Below are 23,438 nucleotides of genomic sequence, written 5' to 3' on the forward strand. Positions count from 1 at the left end.
ATTAGCACAGCAAATGGCAATTGACAGCTTTTGATAAATCTTGGAAAGAATTTCAAATCAAACTATGTATGAGGCTTTAAATCAAAATGTATTTATCTCTTTGTTTCCATTAATACAGATCTGAATCTGTGGCTTCTGAGTTACGTCTGATAACAATCCATATAATTTCTTTCCAAAATTTTAATGCTGTTTTTGTGGTTTTGGCCTATCAGACAGCTGTGCATCTTGTAAGTGATCAGAGCAGTATCATTACTAGGAATGATAATGGAGTCAGCCCAGAGCATTTCAGATGTCAGAGCTGTTGACTTACCACAGGGCTAGATTTTGAGTGAAAATTCCCAGGAACAGAACTTACTGGTGGAATAAACAGACACTCCAGTATTTAAAGAAGAACACTAGCATAATCAAATATCTACATAAGTACACCTTTAAACTGAAAATCAGGCTTAAATGATCTTCTATTACCCATTTATATAGCAGGTTTACATTTTAGAAGTCAGTATGAAGAGCAAGTATTACAGTTAATTAAGCACACTTTATCAGGATAAGCTTAAACACTTTACAGTGCATATGTTGTAAAAAAGTGAATGTGCCAGTATGGAGTTTTTGAAAGGAAAGGGAGAAGATTCATTGATAATTTCAAACTCTCCTGAGCCTGTTAAATACACAATCTGTCAGAGCAATAACTAATTGTATTTGTTTAAATTTGGAATTTTCACACATTTTTTGCATTGAAGTATTTCATTACTTTTAATTTTTTAATCCAAAAGAAACTTTTAAATTATATCATTATATTTCTCATTTTCATTACTCTTATGACACTGTTTCATGATGTATCAGAACCAATTAGAATGTGTTTCATTCCTACTGATGTGTTATAATAAGATGTATTGAACAAATATTTTAGGTATACATTTTAATTGTGATTGTCTTATTTTTAAATTATTAGGGCCTCATTCTAGTTAACACTGACAAAAACATCTAGATCAAAGTGTCCCTTCTGTGTTCTGTAATGAAAAGAAGGTAAGCATCAAATGTACTAATTAGAAAAGCAGCTGTTTTCCTGCTGATATCTTAGCTTGAAATATGTTTTTCTAGGAAAATGAAAACAACATCTTCTGTTTAGAAGCAAAGCATACAGTTATTTATTTAAAAAAAAAGAAAGAAAAAGAAAAACAAAGCCCCAAGCAATACAAGCAACATATTTTTTAATGTATTAAAAAAAAAAAAATTGCTGAGAATGAGATACATTCCTCTATATAACGCAGTTACCAATCACATAACTTCAGAAACTAGTTGCTGTTTGCCTTCTCCATCCTCAGTGGAGAGACATAGGTCCTTCCAAAAGGGGAGGTTAAATTTCTTTTACATGGTAAAAGCAATTGTATTTTTCCTCAAAGACTATCAGGATATATGCTTTTAGAGCATTTGGTATGATTTATGTGTTCTGACTGGAGGCATCTAAATCAGATAACCACGATAAGTGTACATAGTTGCAGTATGCACTGTCAAACTGACCTCAAACTGGTTTTCCATAAATTGTCCTTGACTAACAAAATCCTAAATTAGGCTTTTAGATGCCCAAAGGTCAATGGGATAATTATTGCAACCGAGGTTTTTCTTTTTCAGATAGAAGCATTATATATTTTCACAGAATTACAGGATCATAGGATGCTTGAGGTTGGAAGGGATCACAGGAGATCATCTCATCCAATCTCCCTTCTCAATTAGGGTCACCTAAAGCACATTACTCAGGACTGTGTCCAGATAGCTCTTGAATATCTCTGCAGAAGGAGACTCCACAGTCTGTCTGGGCAACCTATTCCAATGCTCAGTTCTGTTGTCTGACACCAACACAGCACAAACAGATATCACTGTGACGCTGAAAATAATACATTCAATTAAGTTCTTACTAACAAATGATGTTAATTATTTCAGTAATAAATGTCAGAATTAATAGTATTTGCTCATAATAGCATATCTTATTACACTGTACTACTCCTGGGATGCAACACGAAAAATTGATTCACTTTAAAATGAAAGTTTAACTTTTTTAAATACCATTTTTTTCTTAAGCAAAATTATTCAAAACCAATTTTACATATTCTAGCACTTATTGAGTCCAACAGTGATAAAACACTTTAAGAACAGAGTTAATCATTGTGTGCAGAGAAGAGCTGTAGGTAAGCCTTACAAACAGCTATGAATGCTGGGGCAAATTTTATGCTTGTACCTTGCAAGACTGTCTTTCAATAGCTTTCCTGCCTGTATTGTAATTCCCACAGTAGTCCCTGTGAATCTTACAGAATCTGTGGAACACACCCACATTGTCTCCTACACAGCATATTTCCTCTCCTCCTATTAAAAAAAAAAAATTAAATTGCTTTTTTCCATTTTTGTTTAATTGTCAAAAAAGGGCCAATGTCAGAGAAACAGAAACTATATCTTGTTAATTAACTTTGATAAAATGACATCTTCAAGAAACCCGTAGCCTAAGCCAAGACCTGTTCTGAGGAGAATATACAGGTCTCCTTCTGACGGCAAAAACTCAAACCATGTAATTTCATTTGTGCATTAGTCCTATTCTGTGTGGCATATAATTCCTGACCTCAGAAGAAAGATTGATCATGGCTTCTTCCATCTGATATTTATGAAATGTTGCCTAGCATGTCTGGCAGAGTCAGTAATACATTTTCCTCTTTTTTTCTGTTTTGTCTCTTGTTTCTATAGCATCTGAGTTTTGTGTGATTTCTCATTAAACATTCTCAAGTTTCACCCACGCAGGCCATCTGGACTATAGTTAATATTTTAGGACCTATCCCCTTAACTTTGATGTACTTTCTTGTAACTGCTAAAACATGGTGATATCTCTTCCTTCTGTCTTGAGAACCTCCCCCTCACAAACCCAGACATACCAGAGGAACCAGGGGCTTGATAGCTGCCAGCAGCTGAAGTCTTTCAAATTTCTTGTATATTTTTTTTTCAAATCTGAGAAAATCTAAAATGAGAAAAAAAAAAAAAGTGAGTTCTCAGCAGCAAAAATCTTACCATAATCATCAGAGTAATGTCCTAAAGTATCAAATGTTACATTAAAAAATGTTAGTGGTACCTGGGTTTGCTTTGTTGCATTATGAACTCTGAAATGGTACTGTGATGAACAGCACAGGTACTGTGTGATCCACCACACTGGATTCACTATGACACTGTCAATACTATACCTTGATCCCTGTCTTCACCTGAAGCTTATTTGCTTCTCAGGTTCATTGAATTTCATCTGAGTAACTGTTTTAGGAACCATCAAGGTCCATTCTACACCTATGATTGGAGCAAGTGAGGAATGGAAAACATTTTACTCTGATTTAACCCAGAAAAATCTCTTAAATAGCTCAATCATTTTTTTAAGTATTCTCAAGGTCTGATGTTACTATTCATCATTCTTATAATGTGAAAACAAGCTTGAAAGATAACAAAGGTCGGATAAATGTTTCTAAGAAACAATTTGACAGCTCTTCTAACACTTGTAATGACATGTGCTTGGTGTAATAGCATGCTTATCTGTGGTCCCATCCCCTTGAACTTCTAGGATTGTGTGATCTCTGTAATGACATTTAAGTATGGACCCATATAAAAGTTTCATGGTCTGTCTTGTTTTAGCTAACTGAACCACAAATGCTTGCTTTTTAGGCACAGAGACTGATCATAAGATTGTGTCGTGGTTTAACCCACAGCCAGACAGCTTGTTACCCACTCCCCCCCCTTCTTGCCCTCCCCCTACTCCTGGGGGAACGGAGAGGAGAATCAAAAAGAAATGCAACTCCCACGGGTTGAGATAAGAACAGTTTAGTAACTAAGGTACAATACGAATCACCACTGCTACCACCAACGACAACAATGATAAGAGAAAACAGCAAAGGAAAGGAGTACAATACCACGCGCCGAACCACCAATCCAACCCGGCCGACCCCCTCTCCTTCCGGGTTCCCTCCCAGTTCCCCCCTCGGCATGACGTGCTGTGGTATGGAATACCTCTTTGGTCAGTTTGGGTCAGGTGTCCTGTCTCTGCTTCCTCCCGGCCTCCCCTCCTCCCTGGCAGAGCATGAGACTCACAAAGTCCTTGGCCAAACCAAAACATCACCTCTATCAGCTTTGTTCCGAGCCCGAAAGTCAAAACACAGCACTGCACCAGCTACCAAGAAGGAGAAAAAATGACTGCTGCTGCTAAACCCAGGACAGATTGATATCTTATTCCTTTTCCCTGCCATCTGTGAGACTCAACCCAGAGGAAATGCTCAATCACAAAATACGTTTTGGTCAGCGATGCATGTGGAGTTACAGTAGGGTCTAGTGGGTCATCTATGACAAAATGAGGCCCACTGAGTCACAAGCAGGATCTGCCTGGGACTCCTCAGCTTGAGAAAAGAGTAAGTGCAGAATTCAGTTCTCTGAACTCATGTGTCCAGGGCAGCTTATGTGTTCCAGGAGTCTTAAGGTGTATTCAGGAGTTCAAATATATGACACAAGGCATTTTGAAGAAGCATCTGGGGGTCAGGGCAGATGCTCAAGTATGTCCCACAGAAACTAAGCATCTATGTTTTGGCAGAATTCAACTCTAGATTTTGTTGACCTTGACTGAGATTCCACTTTATCTTTACATATAGATACCCACATTTAGGTCTCATAATCTGAACTTGATCCAAGGAGACCGCAATAATGGGGAGTTGAAGGGCTGTCATGGAAGAGACAATAGGCTAGGAAACCCTAAAATCTGGTTGAGAAAGGTTACTATAAAGTAGGGAATTCACTCCACTTCTATGAGACACATAGAACTAGGTGAGGTGAGAAGATTCTCTGAGACTGCTACCTTTGTGTGTTGAGAGATCTGCTCCCTGGAAGTTGTATTGCAGCTACTTTTATTATATAGTTCTGGTTTTTGTCTGTGTAAAATTCATTGTAAATTATAGAAAATTCATTGACATTTACCACAGTTTATTTTTCCTCTTTTGTTATTTGTTTTCAGGCTACTGCAGAAATCTGATTACCACAGCACAGCTTGCCAAAATATCATAGAAATGGGATAGGGAGGGCAATGGTGATCTTGCCAAAGAATTCAGATCCAATATGCTGCACAGTGAACAGAGTGCTCTGCCTACAGTAGACAGGGACACACTGGTTGGTTTTTTAACTACTGCATTGTATGCATCCCTAGGTTTGTTAGGTTTAAATATGCTTGCAACTCTAATCAAAGCACTACACAGTATAATATATTTAGATGTCTGCTTCTCTGCTTTGCCAACTAAGGTATTAATTTTTTTTTAATTGGCAAGTTTTAGATAATGGTCCTTCAATTCTCTGTCTCATCCTTGTTACAGCTTTGCCATAGTCATGCAAAACGTAAAGCTGGAGGATGAGCATAGGTGTACAAAAGAATATTTTAGATGAGATCTTATCTTTCACTTTCCTGAAGAACCTCACTGTTTCTGTGGTGAGGTGTTTTAGGGAAGAATTTTTCACATTTTATAATGTGCCTTTGAGGCCAGGAACTAAATCTCATAAACCTGTTAACAAGGGTGTAACAATCTGTTAAATTGGAAATTTTTGGTTTTGCAAAGTGAGTAGAATCAATGTTTAAAAAGCTGAATTAATTTGTGCTGAGACATGCTTGTGTTGTTTTCCATGTATAAATTCTGGTTCAGAAACTTTTTCCTTTGAAAAATGTGCCGTTTGAGTAAGGATTAAGAGCAGTGGTGGTCTTTCTTCTATACACATGGCTATGTATATTCAAGCTTTACTGAAGGCCATACTTGCTTTTCTGTTTGCAGTGGATGCTTGTGTGTTATTTCTATAGAAGAATGCTGTGTATTTTCTTACATTTGTTTTCAAAAAGGGCTATGAGAGAATAAAAACCCTCCTGTATTATTCTTACCTGACCTACGTATATCTATTCCTTCTCTATTCCCTCTCCCCACAGTTGTTCACTTACTACTTTCTCCTCAAGTCATAGACAGAAGCTAAGCAGAGCAATTTTAAATAGAGATTTATTTACCATACATATTTATAAAGATTGCTTGTTAAAGTCATCTGCTGTGCTACATTGCTTTCTGGAATGATGCTAAACATGACTGCTTTCTTAAGCAATAAATTGTCAGATGGAATACATAAAGCAGACATAGTACCTCACTGGTGAACACTGACTGTACAGTTCCTTTAATTGCAGTTGAACTTTCCATTTAAAGCTCATGCTTTGTAAGTCAAAATTACCTCTTTTAATGGATGAAATATCCTGAATATTCTATCTAAAAGCATGTTGCTTTTTCCATGTATTATTCATCTAAGTTTAACTATTTTTACAATCCATCCTAGGAAATCACTGTTCCAATTTCTATTGTGAGTGTGAAATTTTGCTCCAACCAGCTGCCTGTCAATCAGATGTCACTCACACATATCCCTGAACAGTCTTCTTATCTAATTAGAGAAGAAAAAGTAACAGTTTACATTTGTTTGTGGACTTCAGTGATGACGCATGTGGGTTGTTGGGGGTTTTCTTTCCTTTTTCTCCATTAAATAGATTAGTAACTTTATAATTAAAATTCACATCATTGCCTTTATGAGATAGTCTTTTGTGGCATACAAGCATTATTTTATGTAAGATCATTATATTTGATAGATTTTTATTAGTACACAAATATTTAAGGCACTTTTTCTGAGTAATGTTTTATGTAATTGCAGTTACGTCTTTGTTATGACTTTTTAACATATAAAGAATATGTTTTCAATGTAGGCATGTAGGTATGAATATTCAGAATTCAGTATACATAAAGTTACTGTGTTTAAATAAAAATAGTCTTAGATTCATTGCTGATTTAATTTGAAACTCTCTCCTACCTTAGAGAAAAGTCTCAGGAATAATAAATCCAGGTTATTTTTTCAGTACCCTAAGGAAAGCCCCTAGCTGTCCTTGCACACTTTCAATTGTGTTAATATTGTAGTTGCTTTTATTTGAAGAGTAAAAAGGAGGGAGAAAAGTAAGTAGTCATTTCTCAAGTTTACAATTCTGTGCCAGTTACAAACCTTTCTTAGTTTTACCTGCTGCTAAACTTCATCTAGATGTACACCTCTAATCAAAGCAAAGAGAAATCAGATACAATTGGGTTACTTGCTCAAGGCCTTTCACTAGTGTTGTTTTAAGTGTGTTTACTTTTACCCAGCACATTAGAGATTAAGACACTCTGGTTTTCATTGTTATGCCTTGCAAAATGTGTGATGCTCTTCATCATACCCTCTTTCTATCGATATTGCTTCAAGGATCTAGCTTTAAACATTCATGGGGGCAGAATGAGACCTGCCTGATCCACAACAGCTCTAAATGCTACTCCATGATCACCTTTGTGCTCAACAGCTTTGAATGTTCTGAGCACAGATATTCTTGCTGCCACCTCTTCTGCCACCTCCATTGCTTTTTCTTAGCATATGTTCAGAAGCTGCAAATCAAGCTTGTATTATTATATATGCCTAAGGCTGAGCTCTTAAACACAGGTCATCTACATGACGCATGGTCAGCTGTGTTACAACACTTTGTTCTAACAGTTTAATTCATTGTAAGGGTTATCTAGTTATAAGAACAGTCCCACTGCCTTTTCTAGTATTGCTTATGGAGGAACGGGCAATTCAGAAGAAAGGAGTGTATGATCTGACCTAGAACACTCCAAGATCTTGTAAGGTCAAAAAAGGTAGCATGAGAGAAACAGGATTTTGATAGAAAAGGGAATGAATAATCAAAATGATAGTCCTGGCAGGAGGTCAGGGCAAATTGAGAAGATAGAGCTGGGAGTGTTATTTAAGGGGAAATGGCACTTTTTGGTTTTCATTCTGGACAGATCATTAATATTAAAATAATTGTTATTGAAAAAAAAAAAATCTCATTTGCAGAGTCTCAGAGTTGGAATAAATGTTTCTTTCTGTGCTTGACTTGAATAGTAGAAATGATAAAAAAAGCCAGTCCAGATAGTTGATGTTAAAAAAGGGCATGTTCTGGAATACAGCACTACTAAGTATAGGAGCATCCATGCTTCTTTATCTTATTCTTAATAGCTGCGGACACTTTAAAGTTAGATTAACTTGTATTTTCGTGAAGACTAAACAGTTCAATTTGCATGGAGAAAGGAAGAGGAAGGGAGAAAAACAGAATAAATTTTCAGGAGGGACTGTAAGAGTTCTCATAAATACAACAGGTCATTGCTACTGCTTGGATCATCACCAGAAATTTACATTTTTATTCCCATAAAGCATGAGGTATCTTGCAAGTTAGCATAAGGTTTTCCTTGGGCATTTTAATGCTTTTATATCTTTCTTTCTGCATTATACATGCTCAGTTATTCAGAGACCTAGAAGAGACAGCTGCAGAAGCAGAGGGGAAAGACATGTTGCTTTATCTGACTTGCCATCAGTTGGTAAAAAGGTTTGGAACTGTTTCCTTTATGAGTAGGTTTGTGAGGCAGAGACTGGCCCAACCTACATCCATCTCTGTGAATTAACTTTGTACAAAAAACCCTAAGCCAAAACGAAAAGCCATTTACATTGATGTGTGCCTTACAGAATCCTAAGATTCACAGAGTCATTTTTAAGACTGTAGTTGAAAGTCCACAATCCACACTTTAGACAAGTAGTTCATCTGTTAGGCAACACTGAAATCTCTTTAATATGACCCATTTCTCTGTAGGCATACAGAAAATTTCCAGAAATCAGTGCTGGAAACATGATAGATAGTTCAGAGTTGTCATCATAGAGTGTCAATGTAACTTCAACAGGCAATCATGTAAAAGCACTTGGCTACTGTAGCAAAAATAATGACTTTGGTTCACTCTGACTTTCATTTTTGTTCTAAAAATAGAGTGGAAACCAGATGAAACTGCTAAGGCTTTGCCAGGCTTGACATGGTATTGTTGTTTTTTATGCAGGTTCCATTTAAAATAAAAGGTCAGGCGAGATGTACTTGAAACTCAGTCCTAACTCTGAAAATATTTGCCAGTTATAGCAAGTCTGGTTCAGTTTTCTGGTTTGTGATGAGAAATTAAAACATTTTGTCATTGAATTCAATCATACCACACTGAAGGACAGACAGAGGGTTTTGAGTGGGTTTCTTTTGGTGGAAATCCTGTCAGAAAATCACCGTATATTCCCAGTTCCTCAAGGTGACCTGAATAATGTTTTGTCTTTGACTCATAGGAATGAACCAGTAAATTACTTTATTTGCCATTAGGGCACAGTTGAAGATAATGGTGTTCATCTTTTTTCTACTCCCTCCAGAATATGAGGAATTAAATGGACTATGTAACAATTGTGTAAACATTCTTAGGACATATTCAAGCCATTCAAAAACTATAATAAGATATATGTGGTCATATGAAATGCATTGTTTCTTATGCTTTGGATTATCTATTAATATGCAATCATTTTTCAGCTTGAACAGAATTCTGTGGAGCACACAGGAACTTGGGCTTCCATCACGTAAAAAAAATCAGATAACATATGGTAATATTTTAATCTCTGGTACTAGACTCTCACTCAGTCTCTCAAAGTTGAACAAGCTCAAGAGTTCTCCAGACACACAGCCAGAACATCTGACTCCTTGAGAAGGAACTGAACATGCTGTCTAAAGCACAGGGGAGAAATTCTGACTTCATTGAAGTCAGTAAAAAAAAAAAACAGACTTCTGCAATGCTACCTAATTGCAACCTAGAACTGCCATGAGTCCTGTGTAGAAATGGACAGAAAAGAAAATCTTGTAGTAAGAGATCAGTACCAGGACTCTCTTTAATTTGATGCTGCTGCAAATTTCCTAAGTGAAGGGAAAAAAAGAAACAAAGGGTACTGAAGGAGCTGGCAGAGAGCCTAACCAAACCACTTCCCATTATTTCTCAGCAGTCCTGGCTAACCATGGAAGTCCCAGTTGACTGGAGGTTAGCAAATGTGACACTCATCCACAAGAAGGGCTGTAAGGAGGGTCTGAGGAACTACAGGCCAGTCAGCCCGACCTCTGTGCGGGGGAAGGTTATGTAGCAGATCCTCTTGAGTGCCTTCACACAGTCTGTACAGGACAACCTGATGATCAAGCCCAGTCAGCATTTGTTTACGAAAGGCAGGTCCTGCTTGATTAATCTGCTGTCCTATGACAAGGCGACCCCTTTAGTAGAAGAGGAAAGGCTATAGATGTTGTCTATGCAGGCTTTACTGAAGCCTTAGACACTATTTCCCACAGCATTCCCCTGGAGAAATTGGGTGCTTATGGTTGAGCTGCTGGATCATGTCTGAAGAAGGACAGTGAAGCTGGTGAAGGGTCTGGGGAGCAGCTGAGGGAACTGGGGTTTTTTAGTCTGGTGAAAAAGAGACTCAAGTGGGACCTTATTGCTCTCTACAGCCACCTGAAAGGGGGTTGTAGTGGTGTGGGTGTTGGTCTCTTCTCCCAGGTTATGAGGGTTAGGACAAAAGGAAATGAACGCAAGTTGCACAAGGGCGGGTTTAGATAAGACGTTAGGAAAAATTTCTTCAATGAAACTGTTGTCAAGCACTGAAACAGGCTGCCCAGGGAAGCTGTGGAGTCCTCATCCCTGGAGGCATAGATGTGTAGATGTGGCACCTAGGGATATGATTTAGTGGTGGACTTGACAGTCTCAAGTTAACACTTGGGGAAAGGACTTTTCCAGCCTAAACAATTGTATGATTCTATTTTATGTTTTGAACTTTTAGTATAAATAATAAAGAAGTTCCTTTTGTGGTCATTTTGATAATCTCTCTTTTCTCTTGCTTAATCTGTCTGGTTTTCTGGGGAGTGATTAATTTATCTAAAATGAGGAATATGATGGAAAAAAACAGGAGGTGGGAGGGTAGGTGTACATTTTCTTTCTCTTCTCTGGACTCTTCATGCTCTCTTCTATCCTTTGTCTCCTTTCTATCATTTGTTCCTATTGCCTACCTTACTTCTTTTTCATGCCTTCATTAATAAATGATGTTTAAACTTCCCTAGCTAACCTATGCCTTCTCTTCCCCCCACCCCCATTCCATTTTCTCCTGTCATTGTCCAAAGTTGTAAATTCACATCCTGTTCTCTAATCTGTTCCTCTTCCTGTCATCACTTTATTTCAAACTTGCTCTCTGCCCTGCCTCAGCATTTTTAAAATGCATAATTGTCTCCCCTCTTCTCTCCTTCTTTTAAAGTGTTGATACCATATTCACGCAGCAGGGATGTGTGAAGTAGAGACAGGGATAGCAAGTCAGGAAGGAAGCTTTTATATCCATAAAATGACAAAGCAGCAGGTATCTGCAAATGAATGTGGTTGTACCTGAATTCTCTCCCCATCCTGGGACCAATACTGGTAGAGAAGCACACTGTGAAAACACTGAACACACAGTCCATCAGCAGTTTACGCAGTTGCTTTTAGATTTAGGCCACTCCAGCATAATTCAGGAAAGATGGAGCTAACTCAGCCTAATTTTTAACACAATAGTAGTTTACTTTCAAATGTAATAAACCATAAATCTTTTGTTTTGTGTCTTGCTGGCTAAAAAATATGACTACCTTTAAAACTGTGTTCTTTTCTAATGGGAAGAGAAATAGGGGGCGTAGTGGAAACCCCAAGAAAGAGTATAAAGGGGAAACAGAAAAATTAATAGAAACAAAACTTTAATTTCTCTTGCTGAACGTATATTTAAAAAGGGGAATATACCACAATAATCAACCAGGTTTTTTGCCTTCAGCCTGTCTGAGGCCATGTGGTTTGGAGATCTGATCACTAGTCCGAAAAGGAAAGGCTGTTTGCAAGATTTCTGGGGTGTTTTTTCCTGGAAAAGGTGAGAGGACAAAAGCAGAAATATGTGACATACACTTTATGCCTTATAAGGAAATTAATTGTCTAACTATGTCTGTCTGTCTATCTATCTTTCTATCTATCTATCTTTCCACATACATGTAGAGAGAGATCCGTATGTTTCAAGCTGTCACTAAATTGATTTGGAGGCAGGTATTTTTTTCATTTAATGCTCTGAGGGTTAGGTTAAAAACTAAATCTAATACACGGCTTGAACCAAGTGAATAGTATTTTATTATTTGTTTTTTTCTTTCACATTCACTGTTCAATATTTTCTGGAGTTATGCATGGTGTTTCTATCAGTAAACAGTTCTTACTGCTTGGAGACAGAACAATGCCAAAGCAGAAGATAGTGTTTGAGCATTCAAACCGCATTTTGTAACCATAATGCTTGCTTAATACATCTCAAAACATTTTGTCTTGTACAATATCTGTGTAATTTTGAAACCATTTCTAAACTGTTGTTTTAGGTGAGCATGAGTAGCTGGCTTCTTGCTGTATAAAATCAGTCATCACTTTCTCATTTGTGTTTGAGCTGTCATCCAGTACTCTTGTTTTCTTTAATAGTGTGAACTTTGTTTCTGTTTCTCTTTTAAACCTCTGTTTTCATTCCATTTTTATTTTAAACAGGTTCATCAGGCAGTCCTTTACCCATTCCATTATTTTGTGGGGTTTTGTTGGGGTTTGGGTTCGTTTTTGTTTTTTTTTTTTTTTTTTTTGTTTCCTTTTTTTTATTGATGTGCTACTAAAACAATTTTCTAATTAAATCGACTATTAATAAACATTTTTTACATTAATTTGCACTTGTAATAGCATCGCTAGAGGGCAGTATTGATTAAACTAGGCGCACTGTACTGCTCATTGGAAATTTATGTGCAGAAAAGCCTCCAGTACAAGCATCCTTGCATTTTTAATAACTGGTCATGGCTTTCACGTCCATTTTTCATCATATCCCATACATGAAAAGTAAATAGTCATTTTTATTGCCATGTGTATTAGATATTGTTATATGTAACTTTAATGCAGGTAAAAGAAGATTCTGTGATATTATTTTTATAAAAAGGAATGTGCATGGAGCTTAGTAGAAGATCTGTGGCATTGATGTTATTGTAAATTATCATTTCTATTAATGAGTTTATTAGAAATAATTATTAAAGTGATAAATATTTATAATAAATTAACATATAGGTTTATTCATATGTTGTTTCGCAGGAGAAATGTTTGCTTTGAAAAATAAATATCTTCTAATTCAGTAGCTGTTAATTCATTAATCTCAGTACAGTATATTTGAAAATAATGGACAGCAAAGATAACCAGGATTTTAACTTAAGTCACTGACTCATTTGTTCTTATTGATTTACAGGTCTCCTGACAAATGCAGCAACACAGAATCCTCGTAGGAGTGGTTTAGGCTCTGTGTGAGCTACTTAGTCAAGTTTCACTGCTGTTGATCATCATTCGTTATATGTCATCAACTCAACTGTCTGTTTCTCTGTATCTCATGAATGACAGCATAATTCCTCTACATTATGAGCTAAAGTTTGTTCTACCATATTAAGGATCACGGGACTAAGGAATCTAGAAAAAGAGATATGCTTGGGCATTAGCAATACAAAAAAGTTCATGGTTAACGTTTCATCTGCGTTATACACCACTGCTGGACTTGCTGTTACCTACATGTTTTAATTCGAAGAGTCTGCTACAATGAAGAGTATCATCCCAGTCAGCCTTAGAGAAGACTGTTTTGCCTATGGGAGGACACTGAGGTGCAAAAGAGAAACTCTTCTTGTGCCCTAAACTGTCTGAATTGCTTTTATTTTCTTATACTTTCAGTATATACAATAGACCAAAGAGCAAAATCTATTTTAAAGTGGACACAATCTTACTGTTAACAGAGTTATGTCATTAAATTGTAGGAGGTCTCCACAAAGACATGATTCCAGCTTTCACAAAGCTGAGCTGTTGTTGTTCAGCAGAAGTCTTTATGGAAAACTGCAGTAAAAACTAACTCAGAGACCTACTCTTGAAATGCCACGTTCGAGAGAACATAATGGAGCACTGAGTTTGAAAAACTTGGACAAAAAGAACACAAACTGTCTACACGGCACCTTTATTCCTCTGTACTTAGATTGACTTTCTCGTACTAAAATCATTTTCAGTTTTAACCAGTTAAACATGCCTCTTCTACAGTTCCATTTTTGATAGTTAAAGTTGGATAATACAGTATTTGCAAAGAGCATGTTTGGTCATCTGTGGCCTGTCTCATCTGAAACACCATTTAGCACCAGAAAGCAAATTAAAGAGAAAACAAAAAGTAACACTTGTTTGAAAGAGATCATTAAATGTATTTTGAAAAGCCTAAAGTTATATATTTAACAGTTTTTATATGTTGTATATTTGTAGAAAATCCTATTTAACAATTAACGTGATAACTCTGACAGTCATGACAAGTGGTTCAGAGTCAAGTTGTGTTTTATTACTTCAGTTGTCTCTGAAGTGACTGGTATCGTTTGCTTTCTTCCATTGGGACATTCTGGATGTAAAGCATGACCAGAGAGGACTGTGTAGAAAAAGCAAAGAATAATGTTGTTTATATTACATAAATGCATTCAACCATTGCACTGTTGGAAGTCATTTTTTATTTTCTTTTATTTTATTTTTATTTTTGTCTTTATGTACTGATAAAAATAGAGTGTAAAATAGTTTACTCATTGCTCTTCATAGCAAGGTTTTTTGCTTTCTTTCTTTTTTTTCTCCCTTTTCTTTCTCCATTTTTTCTTTTTTTTTCCTTTCCTTTCCTTTCCTTTCCTTTCCTTTCCTTTCCTTTCCTTTCCTTTCCTTTCCTTTCCTTTCCTTTCCTTTCCTTTCCTTTCCTTTCCTTTCCTTTCCCTTTCCCTTTCCCTTTCCCTTTCCCTTTCCCTTTCCCTTTCCCTTTCCCTTTCCCTTTCCCTTTCCTTTTTTTTTTGCTTTTCTTCTCTTTTCTTTTTTTTCTTTCATTTTCTTTTTTTTTCTTTTCTTTCCCTTTCCTGTCTTCCTCTTATTTTCCCTTTCTCTCTCTCCCTGCTCTTCTCCCCCCTCAGCCCCCCCTTTATGTAAAAGTCAGTTTGAAGCCTGTTCCCTGATCCCATTTTCAGTGTTTTACCTCATTGTTATAAAGCCCACATTTTCAGCATTATTGATTAGTGAAAATTTAGCAAAGACAGCATAGATGAGGGGGAAATTACGATAAAACAGAGAAACAAACTGTTCCCTTTTTGGTATGCAAGTTTGGTATATATTCGTATGTTGCAATCAACAAGGGAGCTTAATTTCTTCCTGGAAAATGTATTATGGTTTCAAGTATACTACCTAATATTCCAATTAACTTTTAGTGTTATGCTAGTTCTATTCTACTAAAGAAAAATATATAGAGATTGTTCAAGTGACCATAGGTGAAAGGTACAAAAATGACAAGTTGATTCAAGACATTTTTTAAGGCCTGCTCTAATACTGAGGATTAGTTAATGCAGAGGTTGCAGGAAATATGAGCTATAGATCATTTTGTCTTCAAGTAAAATAAATAGATACAAAATTATTATTTAATCTTAGTATTTTGACCAGTGTCAAAGTAGCAATTAAAGCCCAGCCACTTGAAAAGTGTTATGGACTGAATGCACTATAAATGACTAACGTCAGGTTTAAAATGTCATGCAATAAATGATGGTAAATACATTTGCTGTACATGTAGACCTCAAGAGCCAGACCCTCACTCTACCAACTCTCTGTTTTGATTTATTTTAAAGGGAGTATAGTAGCCTTATTTAGCAAACACAGAAAAATTAAAGATGTTACATCATTTTTGTTGCTTTACAGTATTCAGTTTTGTGTTGGTTCAGCTAAATTATGAAAAATAAAGAAAATCCTTTTATAAGTGAGACTTTGTTCCCTGAGCATGACATCACTAAAGGAATTTCACCAGATTATAAGTAAAGAGGGGGCACAGAGAGGAAGACTTAGTGATGGAATGGAAAATTGAGGATATGGGCTGTGTTTTGAAATAGAAGTTTTACCCTTCCCTTTTTCAGATCTGGGGTACTTTTATTCCGGTATGCTCAGTTATACATCAGATGAAGGGCATTTATTTTCTGGAAACCAGATCCCACTAGAGGACCTGGAAAAGGGAATCTGAAAATCTTTAAATCTAAAATCGTACCTTCCGTTTGGTTCTGAATATGCAAGCCTATGTGTTTGTTTTCTGAGTACTTTAAATGCTCAAGAAAAAGTCAATGTACATCATGCATAAGGTCTACTCTGGGCAAGAAATATCAAAGGCAAAATATTCTGATTATTCATCAGAGACAAATTCTAGTTGCTGAGTCTCCTGTGTACAACAGACACTTCAAGGCACTTAAAGTGTGTTTTGTACTTTTCCCTCCTCCTCCAAAATGTACAGTTTTAAACAAACAAAATATACTGGCTGCCTTTGTCACTGTGAATTACTACTCTCAGAGCAGTGGTGAAATGTTTCTCTCTCAGGAACAATGTTTTCAGAATATTGTGAACTTATAATTTTACAAAACTAAGTTACGTATAAAAAAATGTTTGTTTCTGAAATTATTTTATGTGCCTCTTCCAAAGCAAAATTTGAAACACAGAAGGGAATGTCTTATTTGAATGCTATTAAATATCCTTCGTTTCTCAGCTTGCAAACAAGTAACTTTTTGAAAACACACTTGAAAGGGAAAGCAGAATATGGAAAACACATCATAGAGAAATAAAAACAACCTCTAGAAATGGAGTAAACCTTTAAATCTTTTTTGTAAAAAGCTTCTCTGTTAGCCAAGACAAGGACATATTTAACTACTGCTTTAAACATCTGGGATATCAAATGAAGCAAATATTAACACGACAGCAAAAAATATGACACATCATTCACTGATTTCATAATTAGGCTTTGGGTTGGTTTTTGTTGTTTGTTTGTTTTGATTTGCTTTGTTCTTTTCTCCCCAATTCATTTCTTCTCTGCAGCAGCTCAGGTTAAATGCATCCTCAATCATTCACATGTTTACAGAACTGTGCCCACATGCTGTTGCATAAATCTTTAACCCAAGCACTTACTATCTGATATAGCCCATTCATCACAATTGTGACTACTAATTAGAGTTTCCAGAAAAAAATAAAGAACTCAACACTGTGTCTAAAGAGGCTACATAGCTATGAGGTGCAGCTGAACTAGAAGGTGGTAAATCGGTTGGTTGACAGGAAAATCCCATCACTGACTGCCTGGGCCACTGAACAAGTGGAAAGAAAAGCAAAAGCCAACACTGGAGGTAGAAATAAGAAGCCAAAAAATTAAAAAGGAAACTCAAAACTAGAAAAAAAAGAAAAAGGAATTCAAATATTTGTTCAGGGGGAAAAATCAGAACCATCTTTAATTACACAAACCCCTAAACCTACATAATCTTTCCCAATAAAATAAATACAGAAGGTGGCATTTGCTATGAAGCTTCTTTGTATAATTTATATGAATAATAACATGTACACGAGTAGCAACCAAAGGCCAGGAATGTGTTGACATGGAGTGTTGCATACGTCTACACATGCAGTCACTCCATCCACTAAAGGGACAAAGTGAAAGATGACAGGAAAATGGAAGCCGCTGTCACATAACCTTCCAAGACTTGAAACTGTTTCAGATGGAGGATTGAATCAGTAAGATACAGAATATCATTTTCGATGAGGTTTGGAATGGACCCAGTAAAGACTGGGTTAGAACCACCATGAAATAGCCCCAGTTTCTGATTCCCAAGGCAACCTTTGCCAGAACAGGTTTAGTCAGAGGAGAATTCCTCTAGTGGTGAAAACCCTTGGAAGGTGTAAGACCCTCCAACTACCATACTGCTTCCCAGGGAGCACAGGCAACAGGTCACTGTCATTAAAGCCTGTAAGAACCAGTCTCTGTCAGTATAAATTATATCAGCCTGCAGACCAGCTTCTTTTTCAAGGAACTTCAAGGTGGGGTAAGGGTAAAGTGATTTCCAGGTACTTTTATTCCTCCTGCTACAACCATGCAGATACTGCTTCCCAGACATCCTGATAATGGCAGTACATTTGTGTCTGGAATTGAGTAACGATTCTCTGAGGGAAATTATTAATGCAAATGAAAATTGTTTGCCACTTTTGTGGTGAAAATCATAAAGGGTCATCTGATTTCAAGTTGGGGCTTGAATAAGGGAAAGAAGCCAAGAAGGAAACTGAAAAGAAACAAGCCCAGAGAAAACTTAAGATTTTTCATTTCAGAGTATTTAGTACTTATTAAGCAATTTTTAGTGTTCAGTAAGCAGTAGGGGAGCCAAAAGGAATAAAATTTGAAGCAGGGAAATAAGAAAGCAAGTGTTCTAACTGCAGAGATAAGACTTTTACTGATCATATGGCATCTTTAAAGTTTGAGATCCATGGGTAATATATAAAAGGTAAGTCTGTCACTGATTAAAAATAAACTAAAAAATAAGAGAAAATTGGAAGTAAATTACAATAAAGCAGAGTAGAGGGTGACTAATAGTGAGCCATTCTGTGGGAGGATTGACACAAGTTCCTGTAAAGCTCTTGACTATGAATAAAATATGAACACTAAGGTTGCATGGTTTGTTAGTATCAGTAAATCACACACATTAGCAAAGACATGGGAGGCATATGAAGATCTGCAGAGACAAAATGGGCGACAAAATATTACCAAAAGAAAAAAGAAAAGGAAAACTGGAAATTGGGAGTTTCAATATATCATTTGTCTTTCAGATAAAGTCATTGTGGCCTCAGATACGTAAAACTCTGCTCTTGTGAGATCTCACCTGGAGTACTGTGCACAGTTCCAGTGTCCTCAGCATAAAAAGGACATGGAACTGTTGGAACAAGTCCAGAGGAGGGCCATGAGGATGATCAGGGGACTGGAGCACCTCCTGTATGAAGATAGGCTGAGAAAGTTGGGGCTGTTTAGCCTTCAGAAGAGAAGGCTGCGTGGAGACCTCATAGCAGCCTTCCAGTACCTGAAGGGGGCTATAGGGATGCTGGGGATGGACTCTTCATTAGGGACTGTAGTGATAGGACAAGGGGTAATAGGTTCAAACTTAAACAGGGGAAGTTTAGAAAGGATATAAGGAGGAAGTTCTTTACTTTGAGGGTGGTGAGGCACTGGAATGGGTTGCCCAATGAAGTTGTAAACGCTCCATCCCTGGTGGTGTTCAAGGCCAGGTTAGACAGAGCCTTGACTGACATAGTTTAGTGTGAGGTGTCCCTGCCCATGGCAGGAGAATTGGAACTTGATGATCATAAGGTCCTTTCCAACCCTAACTATTCTATGATTCTATATGTGAAAAAGGGACAGATTTGTTTCATTCTGCTCTTGAGAGCGGTAATAATGTTGGTTTGAAGCTTCTCAGTGCCTTTAGTAATTGATTTCGTATGATAAACCTGTACTGGTTATGCCTTTCAGACAAGCCATTGGAGGACCCCTAGGACACATATCTGTAGTCACAAGGCACAAGGTGCTAGTGGCACTGATGTCTTTCACAGCTGGCTTGGACAGACCGTAACCAGTATTTTCTAGGCTCGATGCTGCCAGTTTTAAGCTAGTGAAAGAGATGTTAAACCACTACCATGCTGCACTGATCCAAAATTACCTGGGTGAATGAAAAGGTTGATTAGCTTGCAATCAAAAAGCAACTCTTTGAAAAGTATTGTCAAATAACATGCAAAAAACAGCTGAAGTAAGAAAAAAAATTAAAGGCTGTTAATGTAAAAACACCTAAAATGAAAAAAATAACACCAAAAAACAAAAAACAAACCCCCCAAAAATCCCCAAACAAAAAAAAAAAAAAAAACACTAATAAAGGGAAAAAAGAAAAGTTCTGCAAAAAACTGTCAAAACAACTGGGAAAAAGTTTACTAGCAAAAGCATAAAAGCTGTCTTTGTTATGAGTATAGGATCTGATGTAATCAAAGGAGGAATGTAAGCATGTTCCTTACATTGAGAGCTCATGTTTCAGAGAGCTAATTTACATCAGCCAAGGATCCTGAGCACTACCTTCATCAGTGGACTAAATCCTCATGAGCCATGAGCAAGTAAAGCGTCTCTCTTCACTACATAGGAAGAATCCTATGTACACTGCAATACACTCCAGGAGAGACAGGCTGTTTAGCATCAGTTCTTACATGGGCATAAAACTACCGTCAGCCACTTAAGGCAGAGACTATAATGGCAGGAAATGTTGACATCAGCTGTCATTCGAAATTACTTACCAAGTTGTGAAGGTGGTAACAACAACAGGCTGGCAGTAGCAACCTGAGCCAGTTGTTAATGTACCAAAGCATTGTACAAAACAGGAGCTCACAGAACCCCAGTGGCAGTAAAGAGGGACCTTCCATCATGTGACTAATGCAAATGCAATGGTAATATATTAACTCCTGTATGTAGGGTAATGTATTTACTTCTGTATATTCAGCACATATCCACATTGATAGATGAAAACAAATTTGGGTTGCTTCTGTACACACTCTCAAGTCACTTCTACTTTTAGAGCGAGGTGTCCCTGCCCATGGCAGGGGGGGTTGTAACCTGATGATCTTAAGGTCCTTTCCAACCCTAACTATTCTATGATTCTATGATTCTATTCTACGCAAATGTATCTAAGCAGCCTCCAGAACAGAAATTCAACACAGACTACAACTTTAGTGCATATTAGCCTGTTCAATATGCTATTAACAACCAAAAAAATAAATAGCGAGGCTTGAAGAAAACTATGTTTAATGTGGCACAAGTTGCAATTCTTCCTCAATGAAGCCATCTAGGACTTGGTTTTCACTACAGACACTACATGTCAGGCTCCAAAAAGAAAAGAAAACTTGAGCCCATTTTCTCTATTATGAAAAAGGAATGCAGACAATACAGAGTACTCATTACTATGTTCCAGGTACTCCTTACTCCATGGAGACTCGAGACAGCAGGACAAATGTGGGAAGAGTAGAAAGCTTTGCCTCACAACAACTGAAATTTGTGGCAGGAATAAATCTATTTAAAGGTCTGAAGACAGAGGCTTTGCTGATGGATTAATCAACTAACTCTACAACAAGTCAAGTGAAACATGAAAGGACAAGGGATATGAATAGCATTTAAGGGCATTATTCTCACTGTTTTTCCTTATTCAGCTGATCTGTGGGCAGAAAACTGTAACCCCAGGTGAATGTAGTAGCCTCCAGTGTCTGGGTAAGTAATGGAAAATCCGGAGAAGGAACACGTATGAAAGACTGCTGGAATTCTCAAAGGAAGGACTTCTTGATTGTTACTTCTTAGAAATAATATTAAAAACTTTTGCAAGCACATGAATTTTCCTCAGTTTAATTGAACAGGTATAATACTGGGGTTGTTGTTCATGATGGTAAATGTCTCCATAACTCCCTCAGGAAAAGCTCCTATACAGGCACCTAAATGCAGGAGCAGAACCAAGTTATCCTGCCAGTTATGTGGTCTGGAGGTAAGGTGGGATCTTTGGAGACACCAGATTCAAATAGGAAATACCGGTTTCAAATAAACAAGGAAATGAGATCATTTGGAAATTCATTGATACAAAAGTGATGCCAAGTCTTACTGACTGTTTAGTCCTCAGTTAATCCCACAGATATAAGGCCTTCAGGAATCTGAAAAATCACATACTGATTTCTTTTGACTGTAAAGGTATTCTAGTGTTTGAGGAATTACGAGTAACTACAACCATACCTTAAAGTTTTTGGCATAGCAGAACCAAAGATAAATGTCCATTTCCTGTTCTCCTATTGCAACAGCCAGCAGCATCTGCTATTTTGGACACACTGGCTACTGATGCTTGAGTGTGACTGAGTGTTGCCTTTCAACTGTGATGATGTGAAATTTCCTTTGGATTATATTGTTCCATAAACCTCTGGCTTGTGAACAAGCTGCTTCACAATGGAAAGTCATTCCTGATGCACAGTTTTAGTTCCCTTATGCCCACAATTGCAGTGAGCCATGCAGAAATCCAGATGAGTTAAACTGCTTCTCAGTGTGATCAGCTATATATGTTTTGGTGAAAAAGAATAAAATTCATTAAGTTAAGCCACAAGTGGAGAAACTCTTAGTAATAGATTCTAGCAGAGGTGGAATCAGAATAAGCCAAAGATAGCCTGAGTCCCTTTCTTTTCTAGATCATTTCAAACACCAACATATTCTCTTTTGGAAGGTCATTGCTAGTAAATTGACTACTTTTTGGTAGATCTCTTCCAAAATATTCACTTTATTGCTAAGTAGACCTTGTGAGTGTTTCTGAGATGGCTGAAGAATTTAATTTCAGATTACATTTAGCATACTGGATGTATATTAAAGGGAAGAGAGGAGGCTGCTTGCTTCCTTTGTCCTGGTTGCTTCACTCTGTTTCAAATGTTACCATGGAGGGACAGAGAAAGTTTGGGAATACAAAATGCAATGAAGAGTCGCACAGATGAACACAAAGGGCATGGATGTTAAGAGACACAGGAATTTCCTGAGAGGAGCAGATGTCCACACCTTGTATGTTTTGAAAACAAGACTTTTCTAGAACCTATGTATGTTGCTGTAGAGCTTCTTCCAACCCAGGAATACATGGAAACTTTATAAACTGAGAGTTAAATACAGCAAGTCATAGAGGAAAGCTATTCTGAAATCTTTGTTATTTTAATTGTACCCCTCAGATTAGAGTTTCCTCTACTTCAGAAATGCCTTGTTCTTCATGGGTTAAAAAAATTTAATGCTACAAGCTGAAAGCCCTGCTAGATCTTACTCTGCTTACTTGAAGGAATGTACGTGGCACCATGGCAAGGTCAGTTCATATTATTTTGATGGTGCGTGCAGTCTTTAGGCAGTTTGAGGCACTCAGCAAGCTTCTTTTCGTCATCTTTGTCTCCCACTTGGGAGCCACAGCAACAGGCCAGGCAATGGATCAGGAATGGTTGCAGCCTGTAGTGCTGTGCAGACATACTCACTGCAACAACTGTGGATAGTTCTAAATGAATTATTTTAAGGATGTTCAGCCTGATTTAACTACTAGTGTGGCTTTGTCAGGAGGGAGTGCAGTGCAAACTAAAAGCTCAGCTTGTGACATTGCCACTAGCTGTGCACTCTATGCCAGATAGCTAAGTGTGCCCCACGGTTGGTTCTCTGAGGGGATTATAGATAGGATGCATAATCTGAAATTACTGCATTTCGGCTGCCTTTCTGAGAAGAACAGGAATGGAGAAATTCTTCAGCATCTCTCTCTTGTTAAAAAGGAAAATTATGCTTTTGTAGAGTCTCGTATTATTCTTTCATTGTCTTGTGGAGAATTAGGAGTATGAAGTCCAGGTATACGCAAAATAAAACTTGCTGGCTTTCTACTTACCTGTAAAGATATCATGGGTTTGGAAACAAGGCAATCAGCTTTTATGGCAATTACTTGGATCCATCAGTACTTTTTGAAGAACAGAGGTAAAAATGGAAAGAAAACAGCTGTTGCTTCTCATTGTATTTGTTAAGATTATACCTAAGATCATGTTCAGAGTTGAGAGCTCTCTCAAGTT

General features: G+C 37.2%; 1 protein-coding gene across 6 annotated transcripts in view; it reads left to right on the top strand.

Moving 5' to 3' along the window:
- TAFA5 (TAFA chemokine like family member 5) overlaps positions 1 to 14,479 on the top strand; it is a 436,737-nt gene extending 422,258 nt beyond the window's left edge. For 3 of the 6 annotated variants that reach the window (XR_009728385.1, XR_009728387.1, XR_009728388.1), the window contains 2 exons: positions 11,752 to 11,844; positions 13,225 to 14,479. Coding sequence is in view for 2 of the 6 variants with exons in the window: in XM_061372896.1 (XP_061228880.1) it covers positions 13,225 to 13,283 (59 nt within the window). In the remaining 4 variants the exon portion in view is untranslated. The remainder of the gene's footprint in view (positions 1 to 11,751; positions 11,845 to 13,224) is intronic. The other 3 variants (XR_009728386.1, XM_061372895.1, XM_061372896.1) reach the window with 1 other exon arrangement.
- The last annotated feature ends 8,959 nt before the right edge of the window (positions 14,480 to 23,438 follow it).

Source organism: Neopsephotus bourkii, unplaced genomic scaffold, assembly GCF_033783945.1.
Source record: "Neopsephotus bourkii isolate Nb327-2 ecotype Australia unplaced genomic scaffold, CSIRO-AGI_Nbou_v1 NB_1624, whole genome shotgun sequence".
NCBI classification, from domain to species: domain Eukaryota; kingdom Metazoa; phylum Chordata; class Aves; order Psittaciformes; family Psittacidae; genus Neopsephotus; species Neopsephotus bourkii.